Source organism: Muscardinus avellanarius (assembly GCF_963383645.1).
Source record: "Muscardinus avellanarius genome assembly, chromosome: 9".
In the NCBI taxonomy this organism is placed as follows: Eukaryota; Metazoa; Chordata; class Mammalia; order Rodentia; family Gliridae; genus Muscardinus; species Muscardinus avellanarius.
The window spans coordinates 38691416-38716396 of record NC_137795.1 but is presented as its reverse complement, the minus strand read 5'-3'; the positions used below and the strand labels follow the sequence as shown (position 1 = coordinate 38716396).

The 24981-nt window shown below is 39.5% G+C and overlaps 1 protein-coding gene across 2 annotated transcripts in view; it reads left to right on the top strand.

Moving 5' to 3' along the window:
• Window positions 1-24981, top strand: part of SCIN (scinderin) — a gene marked incomplete at both ends in the record, with an annotated part of 77537 nt that overhangs the window by 1041 nt on the left and 51515 nt on the right. For both annotated transcript variants that reach the window (XM_080701952.1, XM_080701951.1), the window contains 2 exons: window positions 9376-9530; window positions 12323-12484. In XM_080701952.1, coding sequence (XP_080558078.1) covers window positions 9376-9530; window positions 12323-12484 — 317 coding nt within the window. The remainder of the gene's footprint in view (window positions 1-9375; window positions 9531-12322; window positions 12485-24981) is intronic.

Here is a 24981-nt window from a genome sequence, read left to right as displayed (position 1 = left end):
CTGGGCCTTGTGTGTTCTACTTTTTCCACCTTCTACTTGTAAACATCCTGAATATCCAGCCTTTCTCCCTGTGAGGTCTTGTGCCAGTGGGCACGCCCGTCTCACACCACCCTGATTACTTGAGCCTCTTTGCCTTCTTTTAAAACTAGCTTGCCACCCTTGTTCTTGTGTTTCTTTGAGCTCAGGGGAAAAAACACACAAAACCATAGGCACACACGCATCTATAAGCTTCTGAAAGCCAGCATTTGTGTTTCTAACATATGAAGGAATTAAGAAACAAATAAACTGGGCGTGGTGGCATATTCTTGTAATCCCAGTACTTGGGAGGCTGAGAGAGGAGGATTGTAGGTAGGAAAATAGCCTCAGCAAATAGTGAGACTTTCAGTGACCTAGCAAGACCCTGTTTCAAAATAAAAATAGAATAGGGCTGTGGGTGTAGCTTGGAGGTAGAATGTCTCTAGGTTCAAACCCCAGTGATACACACACATTTTTATACACACACACACACACACACACACACACACACACACACACCTCTGAAACAAACAAAAACAAAACCAAAAAAATCCCCAAATAGAAAACTCTGAGAAGTGACTTTCTAGCCCTTTGCAAACACCTGGAACAGGTGCTGGAGAAGTGAGAAATATATAGATGAAGATGGCATTTTTAATTATAGCATCTGGGACTGTAATTTTGTGCTTGCTTGAGGTGGGTGAAGATACTGACCCCGAATACCAAATAAACGCATATTGGTTTCTCGTTGAAATATCACTATTCCTTTTATAATATTATAATGAATACTGATCTATATACAGAAAACACAGACATCTTAGTGTGTAATCTGTATTCATAAAGAAAAGGTGCCAGGTGGAATAATGATGTCCTTACTGAAGTCTTCCCCAAACCTGGATCTTGGGTCTGGAATGAATTGGTCTGAAATGCCACATTGCCATTCTGGGAATTAAATTGTGAAAGAACGCTGGATCTTGCTGCACACCACAGTTATGTTGGACTTGGTTAGAAGATTGCAAACAGATTTTTGACTTGGGTAGAAGACTGCAAGCTGATTTTAAACATAATGCTTTAATTCTGCAAGTTCTTTCTTATTCCAATGGTTCCCTTAAGCACTTTCCTTTGTAGGGTTTAAGATTGACTTTATCTCTTAATTCTTCACTTAGTGCTCACCAACTTAAAACATACAATAAAAAGTGCTTTGGAGCCACGTGTGATGGCGCAGGCTTGTAATCCCAGTACTTGGGAGGCTGAGACAGGAGGATTGCAGGTTCGTGGTCAGCCTCAGCTACTTAGTGAGGCCCTCCAGAACTTAGGGAGACCCTGTTTCAAAATAAAGAATAAAAAATCGGCCTGGCATTGTAACTCGGAGGTAGAATGCCCCAAGTTCAACCCCTGGCATGCGCACGCGCACACACACACACACACACACACACACACACACACACACACACGTCACATGTGCTTTGGGCAGACACATGCTAAAGAGTTGCTAAAGTTAATTACAAGATAAATCATTCAACAGTGACCCAGTGTATCTAGACTTGGGTAAGGCACTTTTGGATATGAACATTTGATTAATTTTCCCTGACTTTATAATTTTAAAGGTGCAGTAGGACAAAAAGTTATATAACACTGGTAGAATGTGATAAATACTGTAAAAGAGCTGTGAAATGTCAGTGGGTTTTTGGGAAACAGAGAAGTTTTAATGGAAACGGGAAAAGAGGGTGTTTGGGTGGATTCTTGTGCCAGGGAGTCGGGGAGTTGGAAAAAGCTTAGAGGAAAATAGTCAATAAGACTTTCAGAGGGAATCACCCAGCAGCCTTTCCTACCTCAGTTCCATAAATAAACTGCATCCCATCTAAAATAGTCTATTCTAAGACTTAAATTAGGATAAATTCATGAGGATTAATCAGAGTGACAGACTGAGAGAAAGCCCAAGAGGGAGAACTACAAGTTCAGGGGAAAAGATGTTTGACTAAAGGAAAACAGAAAATCAATTAGAAAAAAGAGAAGTTAAATCAGGATGGAAAAGGGCGTAGGCATGAGAAACAGGCCAGGTAAGAGGGAGAAAAGGGGAAGCAGGAAGACATGGAACCCACATGAGAGAGAATAGAGGGAGAGTGGTTCTGCCAGCTCTCCCCCGCAATGTTTCCGGAATGCCATAGCATCTCAGATTATTTTATGTATCACCTTGTTTTAGCATTATATGCTGTTGGGCGTGGTGGCGCACGCTTGCAATCCCTGCGCTTGGGAGGCTGAGACAGGAGGATCACACAGGTTCGAAGCCAGCCTCAGCTACTTAGTGAGGCTCTCAGCAACTTAGACCCTGTTTCCAAATAAAGTATAAAATAGGTCTGGGAGTATAGCCCAGAGGTAGAAAAGCCCCTGGGTTCCACTCCCAGTACCACCAAAAACAAAAACAAAAACATTATAGGCTTAAATGAAAGAGAAGTAAGAATTTGTTGCATGTAACTTAAAAAGTTTTGCCTTGGTCTTTCTTTAAAAAAAATTTCCAGCTCTATATCTAGGAGTTTAAATATGCCTACCTTCTGCTTTTAATTGTTTCTTTGTGTGTGTGTGTGTGTGTGTGGTGCTGGGGATGGAACCCAGGAACATTCTTACCTCCAAGCTATATCCCTAGCCCTATTTTTAATTTTTAATTTTTTTGTGGTACTGGGGATGGAATCCAGGGAAATTCTACCTCCAAGCTACACTTCCAGCCCTATTTTTTATTCTTTATTGGGAAACAGAGTCTCACTGAGTTGCAAAGGGCCTCACTGAGTAGCTGAGGCTGTCCTCGAACCAGGATCCTCCTGTCTCAGCCTCCCAAATGCTGGGATTACAAGGGTGCACCACCACACCCGGCTGCTTCTAGTTCTTTGTAGTATTAAGTGTGGTGAGCGGGGCTTGGTGGTAAAGCTGCTCTCTGTCACATCCCTAGCCTGTGCAGCAAATACCTACCTTCACCCTTTCTTCTTGCAGTTTTAAACTTCACTTAAAAACATTTTAAAATAACAGACATTTAGGTTATAACTAGTCTTCACTGGGCCCTGTGCAAGGCACTGGAAATCGAAAGGATTGGAATACAGTATATAATACAAGGGTTTTACATAATGCCGAGTTCTGATGAGGATGCTGGGAATTGGATCACTTTCGTTGCTGGGGTTAGGCAGCGGTGGATGAAAGTAAAATGGCACAGCACTCTGGAAAAGGGCGTGGCAGTTTGTTCAAAACCAAATAAAACAAATAACTACCGCGTGACCCAGCAATGGCATTCATGGACATTTATTCCAGGGGATGACAATTTGTTTTGGTGTAAAAACCTACACGCGAATGTCCATAGCAGCTTTATTCAAATAGCCAACACCTGGAATCGGTCCAGATATTTTTCAGCACGTGACTGGTTAGACAAGTTGGGATACCTCTGTACCTAGAAATATTAGTCAGCAATAAAAAGCAACAAACGGTTGATATGAAAAACAACCTGGACACAACTCCAGGGAATGATGCTGAGTGCTTAAAAACTGCCAAAAGGTCTCACGCTGTATGATTCCATTTATATAACATTTCGAAATGAGAAAAATTCAAATTTGTTGCTGCCAGAGGCTAGAGGTAGGTAGATGGAGTACAAAAGGAAAACGTAAAGGGTCTTTTTGTAATGGAATTCTACAGTATTTGGACTGTGGGGGAATGTATGTATCACACATGTAAATGCATGTGTGATGCAGTGATATAGAGCCAAACACGCATGAACACATTAATGAGCAAAACTGGGGAAATGCAGGCAAAACAGAGGGATTCTGTCAATGTGAATATACTTATTTTGATATTCTGTGCAATAATATACTTACATATGTATACTTAGGTATGTCACAGAATAGGAAAACAATATTACGGTTTTACAGAATATTGTTACTAGGGGACACTGATAGTTCATACGTCTATTCACCAACACCACACTTTCTTATTGTAGCTGGCAGTAAGCCTTAATAGCAGGTAGAGTGATTTTTCCTACCTTGTGCTTCTTTGTTAAGATGATTTTAACTATGCAAGGGTCTGTGCCTTTCCATATAACTTTTATAATATTATATATATCTATAATTAAAAAAAAACCTTCCTGTGGATTTTTTTTTTTTTTTTTTTTTTTGGTGGTACTGGGGATAGAACCCTTCTACCTCCGGGCTACACTCCCAGACCTATTTTATGTTTTATTTGGAAACAGGCTCTCTTAAGCCAGTGAGGCTGGCTCGAACCTGTGTGATCCTCCTGTCTCTGCCTCCCAAGCGCGGGAATTACAAGCGTGAGCCACCACACCCAGCCCTTCCTGTGATTTTGGTAAAGACAGAAGAATTAGGCCTGTAGGTTACTTTGAGGGAGAACTGAAATTTTTTATTATGGGGAATTTTCCAGTTCAGGAACACTGTGGCTTTATATTTATTTAGGACTTTGATGGCTTTTATCACCCTTTTAAAATTTTTAGCTGGGAGTGGTGGTGCATGCCTGTAATACCAGTATTTGGGAGGTTTAGACAGGAGGATTGTGAGTTTGAGGCCAGCCTCAGCAATGTAGTGAGATCCTGTTTCCAAAAAAAAAAAAAAAAAAGAAAAGAAAAGAAAAGAAATAGGGCTGGGTATGTGGCTTGGAGGTGGAATGCTTCTGGGTTCAATCCCCAGCAACACACACACACACACACACACACACACACACACACTCACATTCACACACACACTTCAGCAGACAGATCCCATGCCTGCTTACTTGACATGGAGCAATTGTAAATGGCATTATGTTTTTAATTTCAGTTTCTGTCTTTTATTGTTTCTATATAGAAATGTGACTGCTTCTTGTTATTCACTTATCTTGTATTCTGTCTTGCTGAATGCACTTACTAATTCTAGAAAGGCTTTTGTAGATGCCTTAGGATTTACTATTGTTTTTAAAGAGAGACATTTCATTTCTTTAGTTTCACTCCATATGCCTTTTTTTCTTATTACAGTGCTTAGAATTTCCTGTACTCTATGCCAGGCGTGGTGGCGCACGCTTGTAATCCCCGTGCTTGGGAGGCGGAGACAGGAGGATTGCCCAGTTTCGAAGTCAGCCGCGCTGGCTTAAGAGACCCTGTTTCCAAAAATAAAATAGGTCTGGGAGTGTAGCCCGGAAGTAGAAGGGCTTCCAGGAACCCCAGTACCACAAAAAAAAAAAAAAAAAAAAAAAAAAAAAGAATTTCCTGTACTCTGCTGAGTAAGAGTGATGCGGGTGGACATCCTTGTCTTGTTCTTGATCTTAGGCGAAAGTATTTAGTTGTCACCTCTAAGTATTATGTTAGCTTTGTTTTCTGTAGATGTTATTATCAAGTTGAATATGTTCTCACCTATTTTTTAATGTGGAAAGTGTTTATTTTTATTTTATTTATTTATTTATTTTGGTGGTACTGGGGGTGAAACCCAGGGGCTTTCTACCTCTGGGCTATATTCCCAGACCTATTTTTTATATTTTATTTGGGAACAGGGTCTCACTAAGTTGCTGAGAGCCTCACTAAGTAGCTGAGGCTGGCTTCGAACCTGTGAGATCCTCCTGTCTCAGCCTCCCAAGCGCAGGGATTACAAGTGTGCGTCACCACACACAGCTGAAAAGTGTTTTCTTAAATTATGAACACTGGATTAACCTAATTTTTATATCACTCTTTTAATCTGTGTTTTACACTTAAAATCATCATTTTAGGAGGTTTACCCCATATACTCAAGTATAACAGAATGTACCAAAATATAAAGTAATACAATACAACATTCTATGCATCAGTAAAATCAGTTTAGGTAAATAGCAAGTGAAGTCATAAATAGAATTTATGGGGGAAAAATCAACTGAAATCCTAAGCAGAATTCATACACAAAGTTCATACATTTCTGAATACTTTCTAGAATTTCATCATGGTATAGCAGAATTTGATTCTAATTTTCACATTCAAAGGCTAATACTGGCTTAGTTAAGACCTTTCAACCTCTTTTTGGCAAGAATTCTGTCTTATTCATGATAATCTTTCCTGGCTTAGCATAGTACATAAACATCAGCTAACAAGAGCATAATTTAATTAACTCATTTCCTGTTCATCCTTTAACTTCATGCCTTTTGATTTACATCTACCCAAAGAGATTTGAGTCTTGACTTGTAGTCTTATAAGACTATTTATGTCAAATACATCATCTTTTACATCTTTTATATTAACCTTGATTTAAGATTCTCGCTTAAAGCATCTCTGTACAAAACCTACATCTACGCCTTTATTATTATTCTTAGAATTGGGAGAAAGAGTGGAAGAATGACACTGGAGTCTTTGCAGACTGTAAAATAATATGGGTGTTTCTACATGAGTTAAATACTCGTTTTTTAAAATTTATTGGTGAAATGTTCACTTTCTTTGTGGAACTAGGGATGGAAGCCAGGGACACTGTACTTCCGAGCTATACCCCCAGCCCTATTTTTTTATTCTTTATTTTGAAACAATGTCTCACTGAGTTGCAGAGGACCTCACTAAGTAGTAGCTGCGGCTGTCTGCAAACTGGGACCCTCCTGTCTCAGCCTCCTAAATATTGGGACTATAAGCATGCACCACCACTGGCAAATACTCACTTTTGAACACAGAAAGTTCACAAGATTGTTACCATGTCAAGTAGCAATTTTCTAGCTACTGTTTTTTTTTTTTTTTTAATTGTGAATATCCAACCAGGTGTGGTGGTGCACATTTGTAATCCCAGTACTTGGGAGGTTGAGACAGGAGGATTGCAGATTTGTGACCAGCCTCAGCTACTTAGTGAGGCCCTCCACAACTTAGTGAGACTCTGTTTCAAAATAAGAAATAAAAAATAGAGCTGGGGGTGTAGCTAATACGTAGAATGCCCCTGGGTTCAATCCCCAGTACCAAAAACAAAACAAAACAACAACAACAAAAAAAACAACCCAAATTGATAACATCTTTGCTACACAAATCACCTTTGAATTTGAGAAGTGAATTTGTAAAGAAATCGGATTTTTTCTTTATACAGCTGTTTGATTTTTTTTTTTTCAATTTTGGTGAACTTTTTCACTGGGGTTGATCAAATGGACTGTTATATTGATACAACTGCTAAACGTTTGTGTATCAGTTACCCACGGAAAAACTGTACTGCTAATGAGACTCAACATAAAATTTTTTCTTCAGCGGGACAAGGTGGTGCATGCCTGTAATCCTAGTACTTGAGAGGTTAAGACAGGATGATTACAGGTTCCAGGACAGCCTCAGCAATTTAGTGAGACTCGGTAACCTAGCAAGACCCGGTTTCAAAACAACAACAACAAAAAAATACAAAAGATCTGGGCATATACCTCAGAGGTAGAATGCCCTTGGATGCAATCCCCAGTATACACACACACACACACACACACACACACACACACACACACACACACACACACTTCTTCTGATGTATTATACCTCCCAACACCCAGTGCTTCTGAGCCACACAAACCTGTGTCTGAGTCCTTTTCTGCCAAGAGTCACCTTATGGCCTCACAAGTTATTCAGCCTCTTTAAGCCTCCATTTCCTCCCTTGTAACATGGCAAGGCATGGATCCAGGGAGAAAATAGGTCCTGCTTCCTGAGGTTGTTTGGGGGTCGTTCATATAAGATGCTAGCACAGTGCCTGGTCCATATTACTATGGGGTATTATAAAGGTATAGATTTAGTAATTCTTTCCAGATACTTATAATTTTCATATAGTTCAGAAGTAGAAAGTATTATGGTGTTGTTTTTATAAATTTGAATATTTCTTGGGATTGTCTGGCCCTGACTCATACACTGCAGACATTGGTTCTTAGGAATTGTTTCTACCTCAGTGAAGTTGCCTGGAAGGGATCTGTACTATAATTGTGACAATTAGGCACATATTGTGTGTGTGTTAAAGTCCTGGGACAACATTTAATAAATGTTGGCACACAAGATACTTTGCTCTATCTTTTTCTTCAGAGATTATTTTATATACATAAAAGTGTAGCAGAATGGGGACACAGACTCAAAAATAGGTATAAGGTCAAGTTTTATTTTTTTTTCTCTCTTTAAAAACCGTTAGATTTCCAGAAGTTAATTACAGCCCGTGATGTTCATATTCCTCACATTAAAATACTGATCTATGGGAAACCTAAAAGTTTGATGCTGCTACAGGCTAAACTAATTGTAAAATATTTTCCTACCTAGATTTTGTTGACTGTACCAAAGAAATGATCGGAACATATTGTATCTTTTCAAGCATATTCAGATGCATGCCTGCCTGCCTGCCTGCCTGCCTTCCTTCCTTCCTTCCTTCCTTCCTTCCTTCCTTCCTTCCTTCCTTCCTTCCAGAGGATTGAACCCAGGGACATTATACATCTGAGCTATACCCATAGCTCTTCTTATTTTTTGTTTTGAAACAGGGTCTCGCTAGATTGTTGAGAGTCTCACTATGTTGCTGAGGCTGTTCTTGAACATGTGGTCATCCTGTCTCAGCCTCCCAAGTACTGGGATTACAGGTGTATACCACCAAGCCCAGCAACAGCAACAGTGTTCTCTTCTCTCTTCTCTTTCTTTCTCTCTCTCTCTCTCTCTCTCTCTCTCTCTCTCTCTCTCTCTCTCTCTCTCTCTCTCTCAACTGTTCAAAGGAATTGGGAAAGTCCAGAGCAAAAATAACTTTTTATTTTATTTATTTAGCAGATTTGGGGATGGAACCCAGGGGCATTTGACCTCCAATCTATACCCTCTGCCCTATTTTTTAATTCTTTATTTTGAAACCGGGTCTCACTGAGTTGTGGAGGGCCTCACTAAGTAGTTGAAGCTGTCTGCAAACCACGATCCTCCGGTCTCAGCCTCCTGAATTCTGGGATTACAAGTGTGTGCCACCACACCTGGGTTCAAAAATAACTTTTTAGTTATTAGCCAAGTAATATTTTATATTATAGGCTGTTTCTACTAAAAGATCTTTGTGCAGAGGACTATTATATTGATATATAATTGAAAAAAATTCTGATTTCCTTTGCATTAAAAAGCCTAGGAGATCAGCCGGGTATGGTGGCACACGCTTGTAATCCCAGCATTCGGGAGGCTGAGACAGGAGGATCAGGGTTCAGGGACAGCCTCAGCTACTTAGTGAGGCCCTTTAAACTCAGTGAGACCCTGTTTCCAAATTAAAAAAAAAATAGTTCTGGGGGTGTAGCTCAGAGGTAGAATCCCCCCTGGGTTTCTTCCCTAGTACTGCCAAAAACAAAAAAAAACAAAAAAAAAACAAAAAAAACCCTGCCTTGATGCCCTTTCTCATGTGATCGTGATTGCTGAGCCGCTTTGCTTGCTGCCTTTAGGGAAGGAGTGCTCCCAGGATGAGAGCACCGCGGCCGCCATCTTCACTGTGCAGATGGATGACTACTTGGGTGGAAAGCCAGTGCAGAGCAGAGAGCTTCAAGGCTATGAGTCTACTGACTTTGTTGGCTATTTCAAAGGAGGGCTGAAGTACAAGGTAAGCACTTATCTCAAACAGTTTCCATGATGACAGCTGCAAAGTTTCTCTTCTTGAGTATCCATCCCTCAAGTTTTCCTAGCAGGAAAATTCTTTCCTGCCTTTATAATTTTAGTTATACAAAGAAGTATACACACATTTCCATGGTAGGGTGGTTTGCTCTTAGAAATGATATACAGAAAACCTTTGAGCTAAAAATATTTGCAGTTAAGCCCACAGACTCAGCTACCCAAGCTCACACAGGAACCCACACAATTCATAAGTATTAGCTTGAAACACCAATTTGCTTTACATCTGAAAACAAGTAACAAATTAAAAGTTACAGCCTTTACTATAGGTATTTTTTTTTCTGGCATTTTCCAGTGAGCTTTACAGATAGGCCAGCCTTCATTGTTCCCCTCGGTGTCTAGCCATGTGTATTCAGTTCAAGATGCATGGAATGTCCTCTGTATTAGTCAGCCTTTTATCACTGTGTGAAAAACAACTCAGAGGAGAAAGAATCTTTCATGGCCCACGGTTTCAGAGGTCTTGGTCTGTGGTTGGCCGGCTCCATTGCTCTGGGCCTGACGTGAAGCAGAGCATCACCAGGGAGGCTGTGGCAGAGGAGAGCTGTTCAGCTCATGACTGAAGGAGAGGGAGGAGAGAGAAAGAGGAAGAGAAAGTGACTGGGAGCAAGAAATACCTTTCTAGGGGACAGCCCCAGTGGTCTGCTTTCTTCAACTAAGGCCCACTCTCCAAATTTCCACTTCCTCCTGTAATGCCATCAAAATATTAACTCACCAGTGGATTAATTCATCGAAGATGAGGTCAGAGTTCTCCCAAAGCTCTCCTCTGGGGCTTGCTCCCTTGGGGAAAAAAACCTTAAACACAAGTGTTTTGGGGGGATACTTACCATAACACCTTCCTCCTGGACAAATAGTCCAGAACCAAGTCTTTGCAAAAGCAAACACGGCACAGCAGCGCTCTGGACACCTCACTGCCCAGACCTGAGCACGTCATGGCCAAGCGCTGAGGCCTCAGAGCCCAGCCAGATTGCTGAACATTCAGTATTTTGCCTATTAAGATGCCAGGTTTATTTCTACCTTTACCTGGTGGGAGTCTTTAGTTGAGTATTTTGTGATACCATTGAGATTAGGACAAAACAACGGTAAATTCTTTTATCTTGAAATCATTATTTCATGCTAGGATAGGAAACACTGTAAAAATGAGACCATTATCTCACATTTTATTTAATTCATGTGAGTTCCTCTGGTTTATGTCAAATGATCCTGAAACTTTCTTCATGCCAATAACTCCAACTAAATAAGCAAGGGCATACAGTTCCTAAGAGCAGGTGCTATGGCATGGTCCTAGGTGTTAAGGAGTTTCCCATATGACTTATTTGCCTAGGGCAAGTACCTAAACTTCTTGTTCTTGGTTTCCTCAAATGTACAATGGGTATTACAACAGATTGTTCACTTAGGTGTTATAAGGATTAAGGATTAAATTAATGAAATACCTATACAGTACATAGCCAGTGAGGACTTAATATTTAATACTGTTGGCTGTTAACAGGACTTTTGAAATTAAGCTTCAGGATACATATTCAAAACCAGACATGAGGCCGGGCGTGGTGGCACACGCTTGTAATCCCCGTGCTTGGGAGGCGGAGACAGGAGGATTGCACAGGTTCGAAGCCAGCTGCGTGCACTGGCTTAGGAGACCCTGTTTCCAAATAAAAATGTAAAAATAGGTCTGGGAGTGTAGCCCAGAGGTAGAAGGACTTCCAGGAACCCCAGTATCACCAAACAAACAAACAAACAAACAAAACCAGACATGATAAAAAAGTCATTTTATAGTTACTGGATTATTATCTTAGGGTTAATGACATTTAAACCATCACAAGTCAGCATTATTTAGAAAGAGAATGTTTGCAAATGGAGGTCAAATTTATCAGCAAGAAAATCAATGAATCTTATCACTAGTGACGCTGTACAGAAGTGAATGTGTACAGTTGCAACATTTGGTAGAAAATGTAGTTGATACAGTTAATATTTTTGTTTCAGTATCTCTCAGATTAGGTGCTGTTATATTAGTTTTGGTTGGGAATGTATAATCAGATACTGTATATTTACTCACTTAAGGTAAAAATACTCAGCTGTAACATCTGGTAAGCTCTCTTTATTAGAAAATAAAGAAGAGATTTGATTTTTTAAAATGTAAAAACAAGGACACTACATAGGAGCAGCCCATCCCTGGCCAGCGCTTCGTGGTCCTTTCTCTGTCCTACCTGTGACCATGGGAACTTTGGATGCCTTGCTCTCTGTGGCTATCATCTGAGTATTTAAATGACACTTAAAAGTGGAGCTTCAAAGGTTTTATGTCTTTGGTAGGTTTAGTAAATAATTCTTTAATGACTACTGTTTAAATCAATGCTCTGACTTTTCCGGGTCCTTGAAATCTGTTCACCTTCTCACTCATGAATGATTTGGGGATGACTCGTTCACACAGGGCAAGAGTGACTGCTTTTTCTTCTTGTTCAAGCATCAGGGTTTTCCACCCTGAAGGTTATCAGTAAATATTTAAATTGAATTATTAAAACGAGAAGAACAAAGAGAACAGACAAATGTATAACCTGTTGATTTTCCCAGGAATTCTTTCTCCATCCTACCTTTCCACCTGCCCATAGGCGGCTGTCTCTTCCTGGCCTCTCCAGCACAGTTTTGGCACAGATACCTGTGATATTTTGCCTTGCTGTATCCAGTTATCAGCCTCATCTCTGGTTTGTGTTGTGTCTCCCCCTCACTGACCAGGCTGGAGGTGTGGCATCCGGACTAAATCATGTTCTCACCAATGACCTGACAGCTGAGAGACTCCTCCACGTGAAGGGCCGGAGAGTGGTCAGGGCCACAGAAGTTCCCCTCAGCTGGGACAGCTTCAACAAGGGCGACTGCTTCATCGTGGACCTGGGCACCGTAAGTTTCACATACTCACCTAGACATGTGTGGGAAAGTCAATTGTTTTTACATCTCATCAAATGTATTTGCCATCGAAAATCACTTTTTCTACATACCTGGAAAGAGGTCATGGATACATGAGATGCAACCATATTGTATGAGTAATTGGCAAGTAATTATAAGAGACATGAAGGGGAACTTCAAAGTTTTTATGTCCTTTGGAAGGTTTAGAACAGGGTAGTGATTTAGTCCTTCCTACCATAGAACAGAAATTGAATAACTTTTTAAATATTTCCCCTTCACTCTGAACAGAGCTTCCACTAATTATTTTTGTCCTTAATTGTGCATGGGGAAAAAATGTGGCTTGAGGGAAAAATTGATTCCCTTAGCAACCAAAGATTCTAGAAATTAAAAAAAATTAACTTAAGAGTTTTTGTTATTTTTCCTCCCCAATCTTTTTATGGGTACAATTTTGATTTTTATACTTTTATTGGTGCATTATAGCTTCACATCATAATGTTGTTCACAGTGATAGTGACATACATGCACACAGCACTTGGTGGGCATTCCCCCAGCTCCTCCTCCCCACTCCCCTCACCTCCCAGGTTCTAGAATTTAAACTGGGTGTAGGGTCATTCTAAATGCTCTGCTGAAAAATCTGGGGGAGGGGAATAACTTAACATATAAACACACACAAATACATATACACCTGTCAATTCTCTTTGGGTTACTAGAAGAAATACCAAGTATCATCTTGGCATGGTGTATTGTATCAGACTTATGTTTTCTTCCAAGAAAGGAGGCCTCTATGATGTTAGGTATTCTTATTAATCATTAGCATCATGACAAAGAAGTATTACTGCAAGCTTTATGTCAGCGTGCTAATAGTCCTTTCTTAGAGTCTGGGGCCAAGCATAATGCAGAGACTGACATGTAGTGTATTGCTTCGGCCTGTCTATGGACCTGGCGTGTATTGCTTTGGCCTGTCTATGGATCTCACTCAGGATTGCATAGCCAGTAAATGGTGAAGCCAGAATTACATACTAGGTTTATCTGACTCTTGCCTCAGCATTTTGTTTTGTCACGTTTCCTCTGGCAGTGTTTTGGGATAAAGCAGCAGAGAGACACAAGACGTGTTTATTTCATATGCATTAAGAAGGGACACTAAATATTCTCAAAATGGAGCTACATAGAGTCCAATCTTATCAAACTTAATTTGACAACAGCACAGACATTGAATGTAGTAAGATTATAAGTGTCACACTAGTTTATATGCACATTTGAGATCACAATAATATTAATAATATTAATGCTTAAAGTATAGTTCTCAGTATTGCACTCAGACACTGATGCCCAGATGCTGGTACTTTTACCCTGAACCTCACAAGAAATTTCATAGATGCTTCTAATCTAGGCAGAAAACAGCTACCATTGCACTCTTTCATTATCTTATACCCTAATAAATGAATAATGCAAATAAATGGCCACAGATATCATTAAGCCTCACAGTCCCAAAAACAATTGCAGTGGTCTCTCAAATTCTATGCACAGTAATTGTTTATCTCAACTTTTCTTTTACCATATACATTTTAAAGCCCCTAATAATTTATAAAGCATTTTAACATATATAATAACATTTTTTTCAAAGAAATAAAAGACCTTAGTTCTCATTCAAGTTACTATAATCTGTGGTTGTCATCTGTAAAGGTGAGTATTTGATTAGGTAATTTCTAGCGTCTTTAAGTAAGAGGGACACCCCAGTGAAAATGCAATTCATCACTGTCATTGCTGGAAAGTATTTCTTCCTAAAAAAAAACCTTTTAATGCTTAATGTAATTGCTATACAAATGCAGTAATGCACCAATCATGTAATTACCATGAATAGCTTTTAATTTGGGTCTCCAGTTATCTATTCCATGATCTTAGGCAAATCATTAATCTCTGGAAGCTTCAATTCCTCATTTTTAAAGATATCTTGACACTGGTGTCTGATGCTATTTCCAGCCTTAGCTGACTGTGATTCAGTCTCATCTGACACACAGTCACATCTGGGAAATGGCAGTTACCATTTCAGCTTTGAAAGGGGCACAGAAGACTCTGAAGGTATATGCAGGTTATGCATGTTCCTACCAGCTGAGTGGGGATAGGGAAGGGACCTGCGCTGTTCCATTCCTAGATTGTGTCTTTTTTTTACTATACAAAGGTTACTCAGTATATATAAAATCGTTTGAGATAAAATAGATTTCACACTGGAACAAAACCTAGATATTTATTTATTTATGACCTCATCTTTCTGTTTATTAACTTAAGGTAGATTTCCAGGGTTGCTGAGTAATCTTTTTTTTTTCTTTTCTGAAAAGCCAAATAGTGAGCCAATAGGTTTAGAAATCTATGAATAGAATGTTTTGCAACAGCATCTGCAGAATTTGGAATTTATGATGCCTAATCTTGCTGAGATTATATTGAAAGTAATAGTATTCATTAAATAAGTTATTCTTTTGTAGAACAAACATCCACTGTGGGCTAGATAGTTGGACCCAATCTATATTGCTGCAGTTAGCATGAGGTTGTGATAGGCAGTTCTGATTCTAGGGACACATCTGTCTTCCTATGAATATCACTCTCCTGGATATTGTCAGTCCATGGGAGTATGACCCACAAATCCAGGCTTAGGTAAAGTGGTAGTCTCTACTGTAAGTTTCAAGGGCATTCATCTGCTGAAGAGTTAATTATCTTTATTTCATGTAGTCAATTATCTTTAATAATTCAAGATTTCTCCTGTACACGAACCTTATAAAAGAGGTATTGGAACAATTTTGTTGCAGAGGTTACTTGTGTTTCATTATCTCTTATACTACAGAAATTTTCTGCACTCTGAAGGTATGCCTGGCAGGAATCAAGCTGTGAATTCCTATTTTCATGGGAACAGATACCATAAGATCTATGTTTGTGTTACTAACCTTTACCCAGTTGATATGTTGCCAACTATTTCTAAATGGTGATAGGATCTTGTGATTGTGCCGATAGCTTTATTTTTCGGGTGTGGTACAGTAAACAAAGGAGGACATGGTACAAAAATGTTCTAAAACCATAACAATTTATTAGCAGTCATTGAAAGTCATTGAGTCACTGAAAGACCACCTTCTGCATGAGAGGGCAGCAAAGGAGGCCAATGCAAGTGAAGCTTGTTTTGTTACCCAGTTATAAAAAATGTAGGCTAAACATCTAAGACTGTCACTCAACTAAAGTCAGCTGACTGGCCAAAATTGAGTTTATAATAACCTAAGTTCAATATAGTGATATTGTTTAAGGTCATTAGCTTTTATGATAGTCACTATTATTAATATGATATCTCCTAAGCCTTAGACACATTTGCTTTCCTGTAGGGTTATTTTAATAATATCTAAAGGATTTCAGCTCTTGTGATTAAACACTCAATGCTATTAACATGATATTTCATATCCAGTAGAAACATCTTTTCTTTGATAGGGTTGATAGGGTTTTAGACTACAGTAGATACTCTTTAGGCTTCACAATTGTGCCCTTCTCAACCTGAGGCACAAATTTGTGAAATTCATTTAACCAACATGAAAGTTAAAGAGTCATGAATATTTTAGAGAATTATTTGCATACATTAATATAGAGTATCATCAGAAAATGATATGGGATATGACTAGATCTTAGTCATTTGTAATTTACTGAGCCCTTTGAAAAGTAATTTTGAAATATACATTTTAATGTTGATGAATTTGTTAATTTTTAAAGTGATGATTAAAAATTAATAAGTTAGCTAACAAAATCACATCCAAAAATATTTCAACAAAGCCCCAACAACTGCAGAATGTGAATGATAATGAGAAATTCCTATATTCTCAAGGATCAAGATCTGGTATTAACTCTTAGATATGTATGTCAGTCAGCCGCTAGTGGAGTATTAGGTCGCACAGAAGTAAAAATTCCTGTGGTGAGTTACTAATCCTGATCTTCTGCATGTTCTGTTTCCTCATTAACTTGTTTGGTCAGTGGTGCAGCTTTGCCTTACTCTCTTGGCTATTTATAGTCTATCACCCCTCCTCCATTGTTCACACATGTGGCATTAAAAAAGCAGTCTCCGCTTCCTCATATACCAGTCATTAACCCACAACATCTGACTTTCACTCCCACCATTTCTTGGAAACTGTTTCTGCGGCCGGTGGCAATGACCTCTGCTGGTGTGTCCAGTTTCACTGCCCCCCTCGTCTTCTCATCTTCCTCTCCTTTGGGACCACGTTTTCTCACTCTTCTTCACACGGTCTGCCCGTCCCCTCCAGTATCTTTTTAAGGGATTTCACTTCTAGCCATCGTTTCTTCTTTAGGCATTCTTCCTGAGCAAACTCATTCTCTCCCAAGTTTTAGCTGCTCTCCACTGGCAAATCTCAATGTCAGAGTGTAGCTTAGGACCTCTTGACTGAGCTCAAGGTCAGTATTTCAGACTGCCTCCCAGGCATTTCAACTTATACACATGATGACAACTTCAAGCTCAAGGACCCCAGAAAATAAAGTCCATCAGTTTCACTCATTTCAAAACTACTTCTCCTCTTATTGTTCATATATATATATATGTATTGGTGGTACTGGGGATTGACCCCAGGGGCATTCTACCTCCAAGCTACACACCCCCAGCCCTATTTTTTATTCTCTGTTTTGAAACAGAATCTCACTAAGTTGTGGAGGGTCTCACTAAGTGGCTGAGGCTGGCTTCGAACCTGTGATCATCCTATCTTAGCCTTCCAAGTACTGGGATGACAAGAGTGCAGTTCCACGATCTGCTTTAGTGTCCTCATCTTGTTAAGAGAACCACTATTCATTCAGGCCCTCACACTCCAAATCCAGGAGTCATCCTGATAACTTCTGCCAAGAGCTCCATATTCACTTAATCACTATCCTTGTTGATTCTACCTTTTAAGCATCTGCAACCCCCTTCCATCCCCTTCATCACCGTTGACATTGTCTCCATACCCTATGCATGGCATGGTCCATCTGTCACCATACTTTTGCTTTTTTTTGGATGGTTTCCTTTATCTAGAATATTCCCTTCTCTGTGATATCTTTCTCCAGCAGGCATCCAGTATTATTTTTGCTAAAATATTCAACTCAGACTTTGTCTCCTTCAATTTGTTTCCTTGTCTACTTTCCCCATCCTGCCCTTCACCTTGTGGAGTCAGGTTTGCCCATCCTTATTTTAACTTTCTTGACACCATTCAAAACTTTAAGCATGTTTTAACTAGCTTTTTTGGATTATTGTAACCAAAATACCGGACAAGCACAACTTAGAGAAAAAAAAGTTTTAGGTTTCCTGGTTTCAGAGATTTCAAAGAATTTCAGAGTTTCCAGGGATTTCAATCCATGGTTGGCTAGTACAAGGTAGAAACTATCTGGTGGTAGGGCTCTAGGGCACGTGAGAGGAAAAGCCTCCTTACTTCATGGTGGCCAGAAAAGAGAGATGGAGAGAGGGAGAGGAAAGAAGGAGAGAGGGAAGAAAGAGGGAGAGGAGAAAAAGAACAACTAACAAACATGGGACTAACACGGCTCTGAACCTGGATGCACATCCTAAGCCCTGAGTTCTCTGAGGGACATTTTCTTGCCATTTATAAATAGTGTTCCTTGCATTGTTGTCCATTCACTTATTAGCTTCACTTAGCTTGTTAATAATATTAAATCTATTAAAATTTTTTTTATTGGTTCATTATATTCATACATCATATTGGGGTAAAAACCTTGTGTGTACATACATGTACACATCACCCATTTAGCCCATACCCAATTCCCACCCCATTCCCTCCCCATCCCTCCTTCCCGTGCTTGGCTTAGTGGTTGACTTTGATATGTTTAAGCATATTGTGTGTTTCAGAGATTTTCCTCTTCCCTCCTCCCATTCCCTCCTTTAGGTTGTCTTGTTTGCTCCTCTACAGGATTTCCTTTTTCCTCTAGAGTTCCTCCTATGACCCATTTCTCCCTAATTCTCACATATTAGGGAAAGCATCTGATTTCTTATTTTTTGTGACTGACTAATCTTGCTTAGCATAATGTCCTCCAGTTCCATCCATTTCCCTGAAAATGATGTAATTGAGTTTTTTTTAATGGCTGAGTAAAATTCCTTTGTGTACATATCCCACAGTTTTACAATTCGTTCATCTGTTGATGGACATCTTGGCTGGTTCCACAGTTTGGCTATGGTGAATTGTGCAGCTATAAACATAGATACACATGCATTAGTTTGGTAGTTTGGTTTCCTTTCTTTTGGGTAGATACCCAGAAGTGGTATTGCTGGATCAAATGGTAGATTTATTCCCATTCTTCTGAGGATTCTCCATACTGTTTTCCAAATTGGTTGCACTAACTTGCAATCCCACCAACAATGTTTTAGAGTTTCCACTTCTCCACATCCTCACCAGCATTTGTGTTTGTATTTTGAATGATTGCCACTCTAGGTGGAGTTAGGTGAAATCTCAGGGTAGTTTTGATTTGCATCTCTCTGATTGCCAGTGATGTTGAGCATTTTTTTTATGCATTTATTGGCCATTGGAATTTCTGTTTTTGTGAAGTGTCCATTTAGTTTGCTTTCCCATTTTTTATTGGATTGTTTTTTTTTAGTGTTGAGTCTTTTGATTTCTCTGTATATTCTAGATATTAGTCCTCTATCAGAGGTATAGGTGGCAAAAATCTTCTCCCATTCTGTTGGCTCTTGGTTGAGGTTCTTGACAGTTTCCTTTGCTGAACAGAAGCTCTTCAGTTTCATGCAATCCCATGTATTGATTTGCCTTTTAATTTGTTGAGATTTGTGGTCTTGTTGAGAAAGTGTTTATCTGTGCCTATGTGTTGCAGTGTTGGACCTATTCCCTCTTCAAGGAGCTTCAAAGTCTCTCGTTTAATTTCCAAGTCTTTGATCCATCTTGAGTTGACTTTTGTGCAGGGTGAGAAAGTGGGATTAATTTCTAATTTTCCTAATATTAAATCTAGAACTTGACAGTCATTCCACAAATGTTCCAACCAATGTTATCTGGTGTAAGGCATAGAGTCTCATGAAGTGGTATGTCCAGAAATGTGATTTTCTTTTTCTATCTATAACTCAACTGGACTCTATCAAGCTCCTGTTTCCATAGGTTTAAAAATAAAAATTACTTGCATTACCTAAATAATTTTTATTAACCACTAAAGTAATTTAGGCTTATCTGACCTCTTTTTCTATCCTTTAGATTTATATAATATCAGGGCCGGGGAGGGGTTGAGGTTAAGGATGGAAGTATGAGTCTGACCCACCTCACTGAAGCACAGCCATTCCATTCATTCTTGAGCTTTGGCTTTGGTCCCTTTTCCTATGACATTTGCTAGAAAACATCCCTGGCCTCATTTGGTCTCTGCTCTCATTCTCTCATGTCAACTGCAAGACCTTTTCTGGTTCTTTTAGCCACTATTGCATTCTTCTTAGGAATTCTGCTTTTTTCCCCTCTATGCCAGCCCAGAGAGGTGGGACCCTGTATCCACATTGTGCCCATGTCCATTGGCCTGTCTGGACAACCTCCCATGGTCATTTCTGCTCTACTGCTCAGGCGTCTGACTCTATGCCATCTTAGTCAACTTTATGTTACTATACCAAAATACCCAACTTAATATATCAACTTAAAAAGAATACAATTTATTTTGGCTGAAATTGTGAAAGTTTCAGTCCATAATAATGGACCCAGTTGTTTTAGGGCCAGTTGTGAGGCAGCATATCATGGTGGGAGCATATGGCAGAGGAAACTGTTTACCTTGTGGCCAAAAAAAAAAAAAAGATAGAAATTGATAGACTTAAGTCTCTGTAACCCTTTCAAGGGCATTCCCATATAACCAGAAGATTTTCAGTGAAGTCCTGCTTCAAGATTCTATCACTTCTCAATAGTGCCACAGGCTAGAGACCAAGCGTTTAACATGTGGAATTTAGAGGACACTTATCCAAATGATGGCAAGGACATATCATCGAAATGTATGAGCTCTTCTCAAAGATTCATTGCTTCTGGTCAGATTCCCTAGTCTCTTAATCTACTTCTTTCTTCTTTTTGGACCAACACTAATCTTACACCATTTTATGTTTTTGCCCAGTCTGGTTTCTTCAATACACTCTATTTCATTTTTGGGGGAGGTACTGAGGATTGAACTCAGGGGCATTCTACGCCCGAGCTACACCCCAAGCCCAATATTTTAATTCTTTATTTTGAAACAGGGTCTCACTAAGTTGCAAAGGGCCTCACTAAGTAGCTGAGGCTGTCCTCAAACCCTGATCCTCCTGTCAAAGCCTCCCAAACTCTCTGCTTTTGATAGGCAAAACCATCTTTTTTTTTTTTTTTTTCAGTACTGAGGATGGAACCCAGGGGAATTCTACATCTGAGCTACACCCCCAGCCCTATTTTTTATTCTTTATTTTGAAACAGTATCTCACTGAGTTGCAAATGGCCTCACTAAATAGCTGAGGCCATCCGTGAACCTGGATCCTCCTGTCTCAGCCTCCCAAATGCTGGAAGCACAAGCGTGCACCACCACGCCTGGCCAAAACCATCTTTCTAGACAGCATCCTCAGGTACTCACCCCACCACCTTCAAAAGTTTCCTCTAATAAAGCAAATTTCTTTTAAAACTATGCTGATTTTCAGACATGTGTGTCTACTGTAACTGAAAATGCTTAGCTTAAAGCTTCAACAATTATCTTTGTTCTAGATAAATTCATCCTTACCTCAAAGTAGTATATAATAGTACATTTATAAAAGGAGATTTTTTTTTTTTTTGGCACTGTGGCTTGAGCCCAGGACATTTTACCTCTGAGCTACAACCCCAGCCCTTGAGGCAACAAGAAAAAATAAAAGAAGATAAACCTAACTGTGCATCTCTAGGAAGTACTCTACCATAAAAGTAGGGGCAAATGGCATTTATTGTGTGCTTAGCAGATGCTGGGTGGATGAGTGAGAGGGTGAAGAGCAGGTAACCTTTGCCCTAGGAACTGTTAAGTGGTTTGAAGCACAGTCACATGTGACAAAGTGGGATGCTGGGGCAGAGGCACATGCGCACTGTGATGACTGGAGAGTGGACGAGGGAACAAGGAAGACAACATCTAAGGTGTTAGGATTTCTACTTTAATTCTCAGTCATGGCTTCCTATTGGAATCATTTGGAAGAGGTCTTAAAACTGTGAATTCTTGCTGGGTGTGTTAGCACATGCTTGTAATCCCAGTACTTGGGTGGCTGACAGAGGAGGATCACAGGTTCTTGGCCAGCCTCAGCTACTTAGTGAGACCCAACAGAGCTGGGAGCGTAGCTCAGAGTTAGAATGCCCTGGGTTCAATCCCCAGTACTAAAAAAAAAAAGTAGATTCAGTCAGGCGTGGTGGCGCACGCTTGTAATCCCCATGCTTGGGAGGCTGAGACAGGAGGATTGCACAGGTTCGAAGCCAGCCTCAGCTACTTAGTGAGGCTCTCAGCAACTTAGTGAGACCCTGTTTCCAAATAAGATATAAAAATAGGTCTGGGGGTATAGCCCGGAGGTAGAAAGCCTCTGGGTTCCACCCCCAGTACCACAAAAAAAAAAAAAAAATAGATTCTTGTGATTTGCTTTCTTTTCTTTTTATTTTTTTGGTGATTTGCTTTCTAAAGATTCTGACTTTAAAGTTTTTGGGTGTGACTTTACTGTGGGTAATCTATTTTTCTTTTTACTTTGGTGCTACTGGAGATTGAACCCAGGGATATTCTACTTCTGAGTTACATCCCAGCCCTTTTAAAATTTTTTATTTATTAACTTATTTATCTATTTATTTTTTTACTTAGGGTACTAGAGGTATTTATTTATTTATTTTACTGGAGGTGGAAACCAGAGGCTCCTAGCTCTTTTTTTTTTTTTTTTTGTGGTGGTATTGGGGTTCCTGGAAGCCCTTCTACCTCCGGACTACACTCCCAGACCTATTTTTACATTTTTTATTTGGAAACAGGGTCTCCTAAGCCAGCGTGTGTGGCTGGCTTCGAACCTGCGCGATCCTCCTGTCTCTGCCTCCCAAGCACGGGGATTACAAGCGTGCACCACCACACCCGGCATTTTTTTTTTTTTTAAACAGGGTCTAGTTAACTTTCTGAGCAACCTTACTAAAGTTGTTGAGGCTGGCCTTGAACCTACAATCCTTTTATATGAGTCTCCAAAGTACTGGAATTATAGGCATGAACCACCAGGCCTGAATTTGATTTTTTTTTTTTTTTTTGGCGGTATTGGAGATGAAATCCAGAGGCATTCTACCTCTGAGCTACACCCCAGCCCTATTATTTTATTCTTTATTTTGAAACAAGGCCTCACTAAGTAGCCGAGGCTGTCCGGGAATCATGATCCTCCTGTCTCAGCCTCCCAAATGCTGGGATTGCAAGCGTGAGCCTCCATACCCGGAGTTTTGTTTTGAAACAGGGTCTTGTTAGATTTCTGAAAGACTCACTAAGTTCCTGATCGCTGTTCTTGAACCTGTGATCCTCCAATCTCAGCCTCAGTACTGGGGTAACAGGTATACAGTACTACACCTGGCTGGTGTGGGTACTTTTTAAGCCCTGCCTTTCTAAGTTATTTTAATAATGTACAATGAATGCTGAGAACCACTTCAGTATAGGAAATGTCAAAAGGTGCTGGACGATTCAGGATCACACGCATAAAGAATCAATGAGTCAGCTGAGTAGTTGAGTCACCCTTGTATGTGGCTGGCAGAAACGGCTTTTGATAAGCTATGATCATAAACCTTTTTCGGTTTGCTAATCACTTTGACTAGTACAGTGAGTGTAATTTCTCCTACTCTTCACTGGTGCTAGGAAAAGAACCTTCCCAAAGTGGTTGCCTAGTGCCACTGACTGGCATCACCACCAGGAGTTGGCTTTGAGAAAGCAGCAGAACAGGATTTCAATCAAACTTTGTTGATCAAAAAATAAAAAAAGTCATGTTTTGAAGGTTTAAAATGAAAAAACATAGATTCCTGGATATATCTTACAAGCCATTATCATTGTGAAGCTTACAGAACCTCTAGGCAAAAGAAGTATCTTCCTGAATTTCTGTATTTGGTTAGCTAGAGCTAAGAAAAAACTAAATACAATAAAAACAGAGCCAACAGAACCAAGGAAGAGAAAAAAGCCTGGGCTCTCTTTCTTCCCTTTGAGAATTTTAGAAATGTTTAGAATAAATAGCGCAGGAAAGAACAACATCACGCAGCACGGCCTTGCTGAGTGCTGCGCACAGGCTATGAGCCCATGTCACCTGGAAGATGTTCGCACTTCTTGAAATTCAGCTTCTGAAAATTTGCTTCCCTTGAAGGGCATCGTTGAGCATTGTTTTATCTTTGCTCTTATGACGGCTGGCTGCACTTTGATGTTTTACTCATTAAATTTGATCACATAGTTTAAAAGAAGTTTCAAGACCACTGGTTTTCAAGATCTCCTCTCCTCACATGTGGGTGCTTTAATCATTATTGATTGCTTTTATGTCTAATTCTAATTGAGACTAATTCTCAATAACAGGGTGTTGGTATGCCCTTATTTCTTCCTTTTCCAATTATGCAGAGTAATTTTGTTTTTCTTTACTGGTTTATACAGTAAGAGCTAATGATAAGTCCACAAACTTCTATTAGAGAGTAGACATGTACCAAAATTCAAGCAAACTTCATTCCAAATGGAATGGTTATATCTGTTTTTACAGCTTTTTTTTCATATTTTACCCCCAAAGAAATATGACTTTAGTGTTGAGTTGTAAAATACAGAAAGAAAGTAGAAAGTATAATTGCCTCTGAAACCATGTTTGCTTTACAATTTTCAGTGTCTGGTACGATTAAATCAAGCTAAAGAAAGGGTTTCCAGATAAATCACATGAAAGTATTACAAATAAAATAGCTTAGATTGCAGTGAAAACTGTTTGTAGGAATACTGCATGTTAACTTGTCATGTTAATCAGTTCAGACATCTTTGTTTGTTCTATGCAGAATTTCTTTTTTGAGCCTATTCCCTCTAGACAACAGGGTAAGTTGAATTAGAGGAGAGTTTTTTCAAGCATGGTGCCAACTGAATACAAAGATATTCTGTGCGCTGAGTGGCTAGGTAGTATTAACCGACTACCTCTGAATAGAGCGAGTGTTGAGCAGTGCAGTTTATTAATAGCACCAGGAGCACATTTCAGCACAGAAGAGCCCTGTTAAAATGAGAAGTCCTAAACATATTGTCCACACATGGAATATAAATTGGTCAGACTTAATGCATTGGTAAAGTTTTAAGCTTTTTAAAGCAATGTTTAATGTGGTGCTGCTACCATTGAAGGAGCTCTATGTGCATAGAAAACTGATTAGATTAAATGAAGACAATATTTTTTGAAGACAATCTTTAATTAACATGACTCTAAAGAGTGGCTCTGACTTTTGACAGCTTATGATTAAAGCCATTATTTCCTGCATCTCTTGTCTGAATTAACCATTTAAAACAAGTCTAGCAAGTAAGAAAAT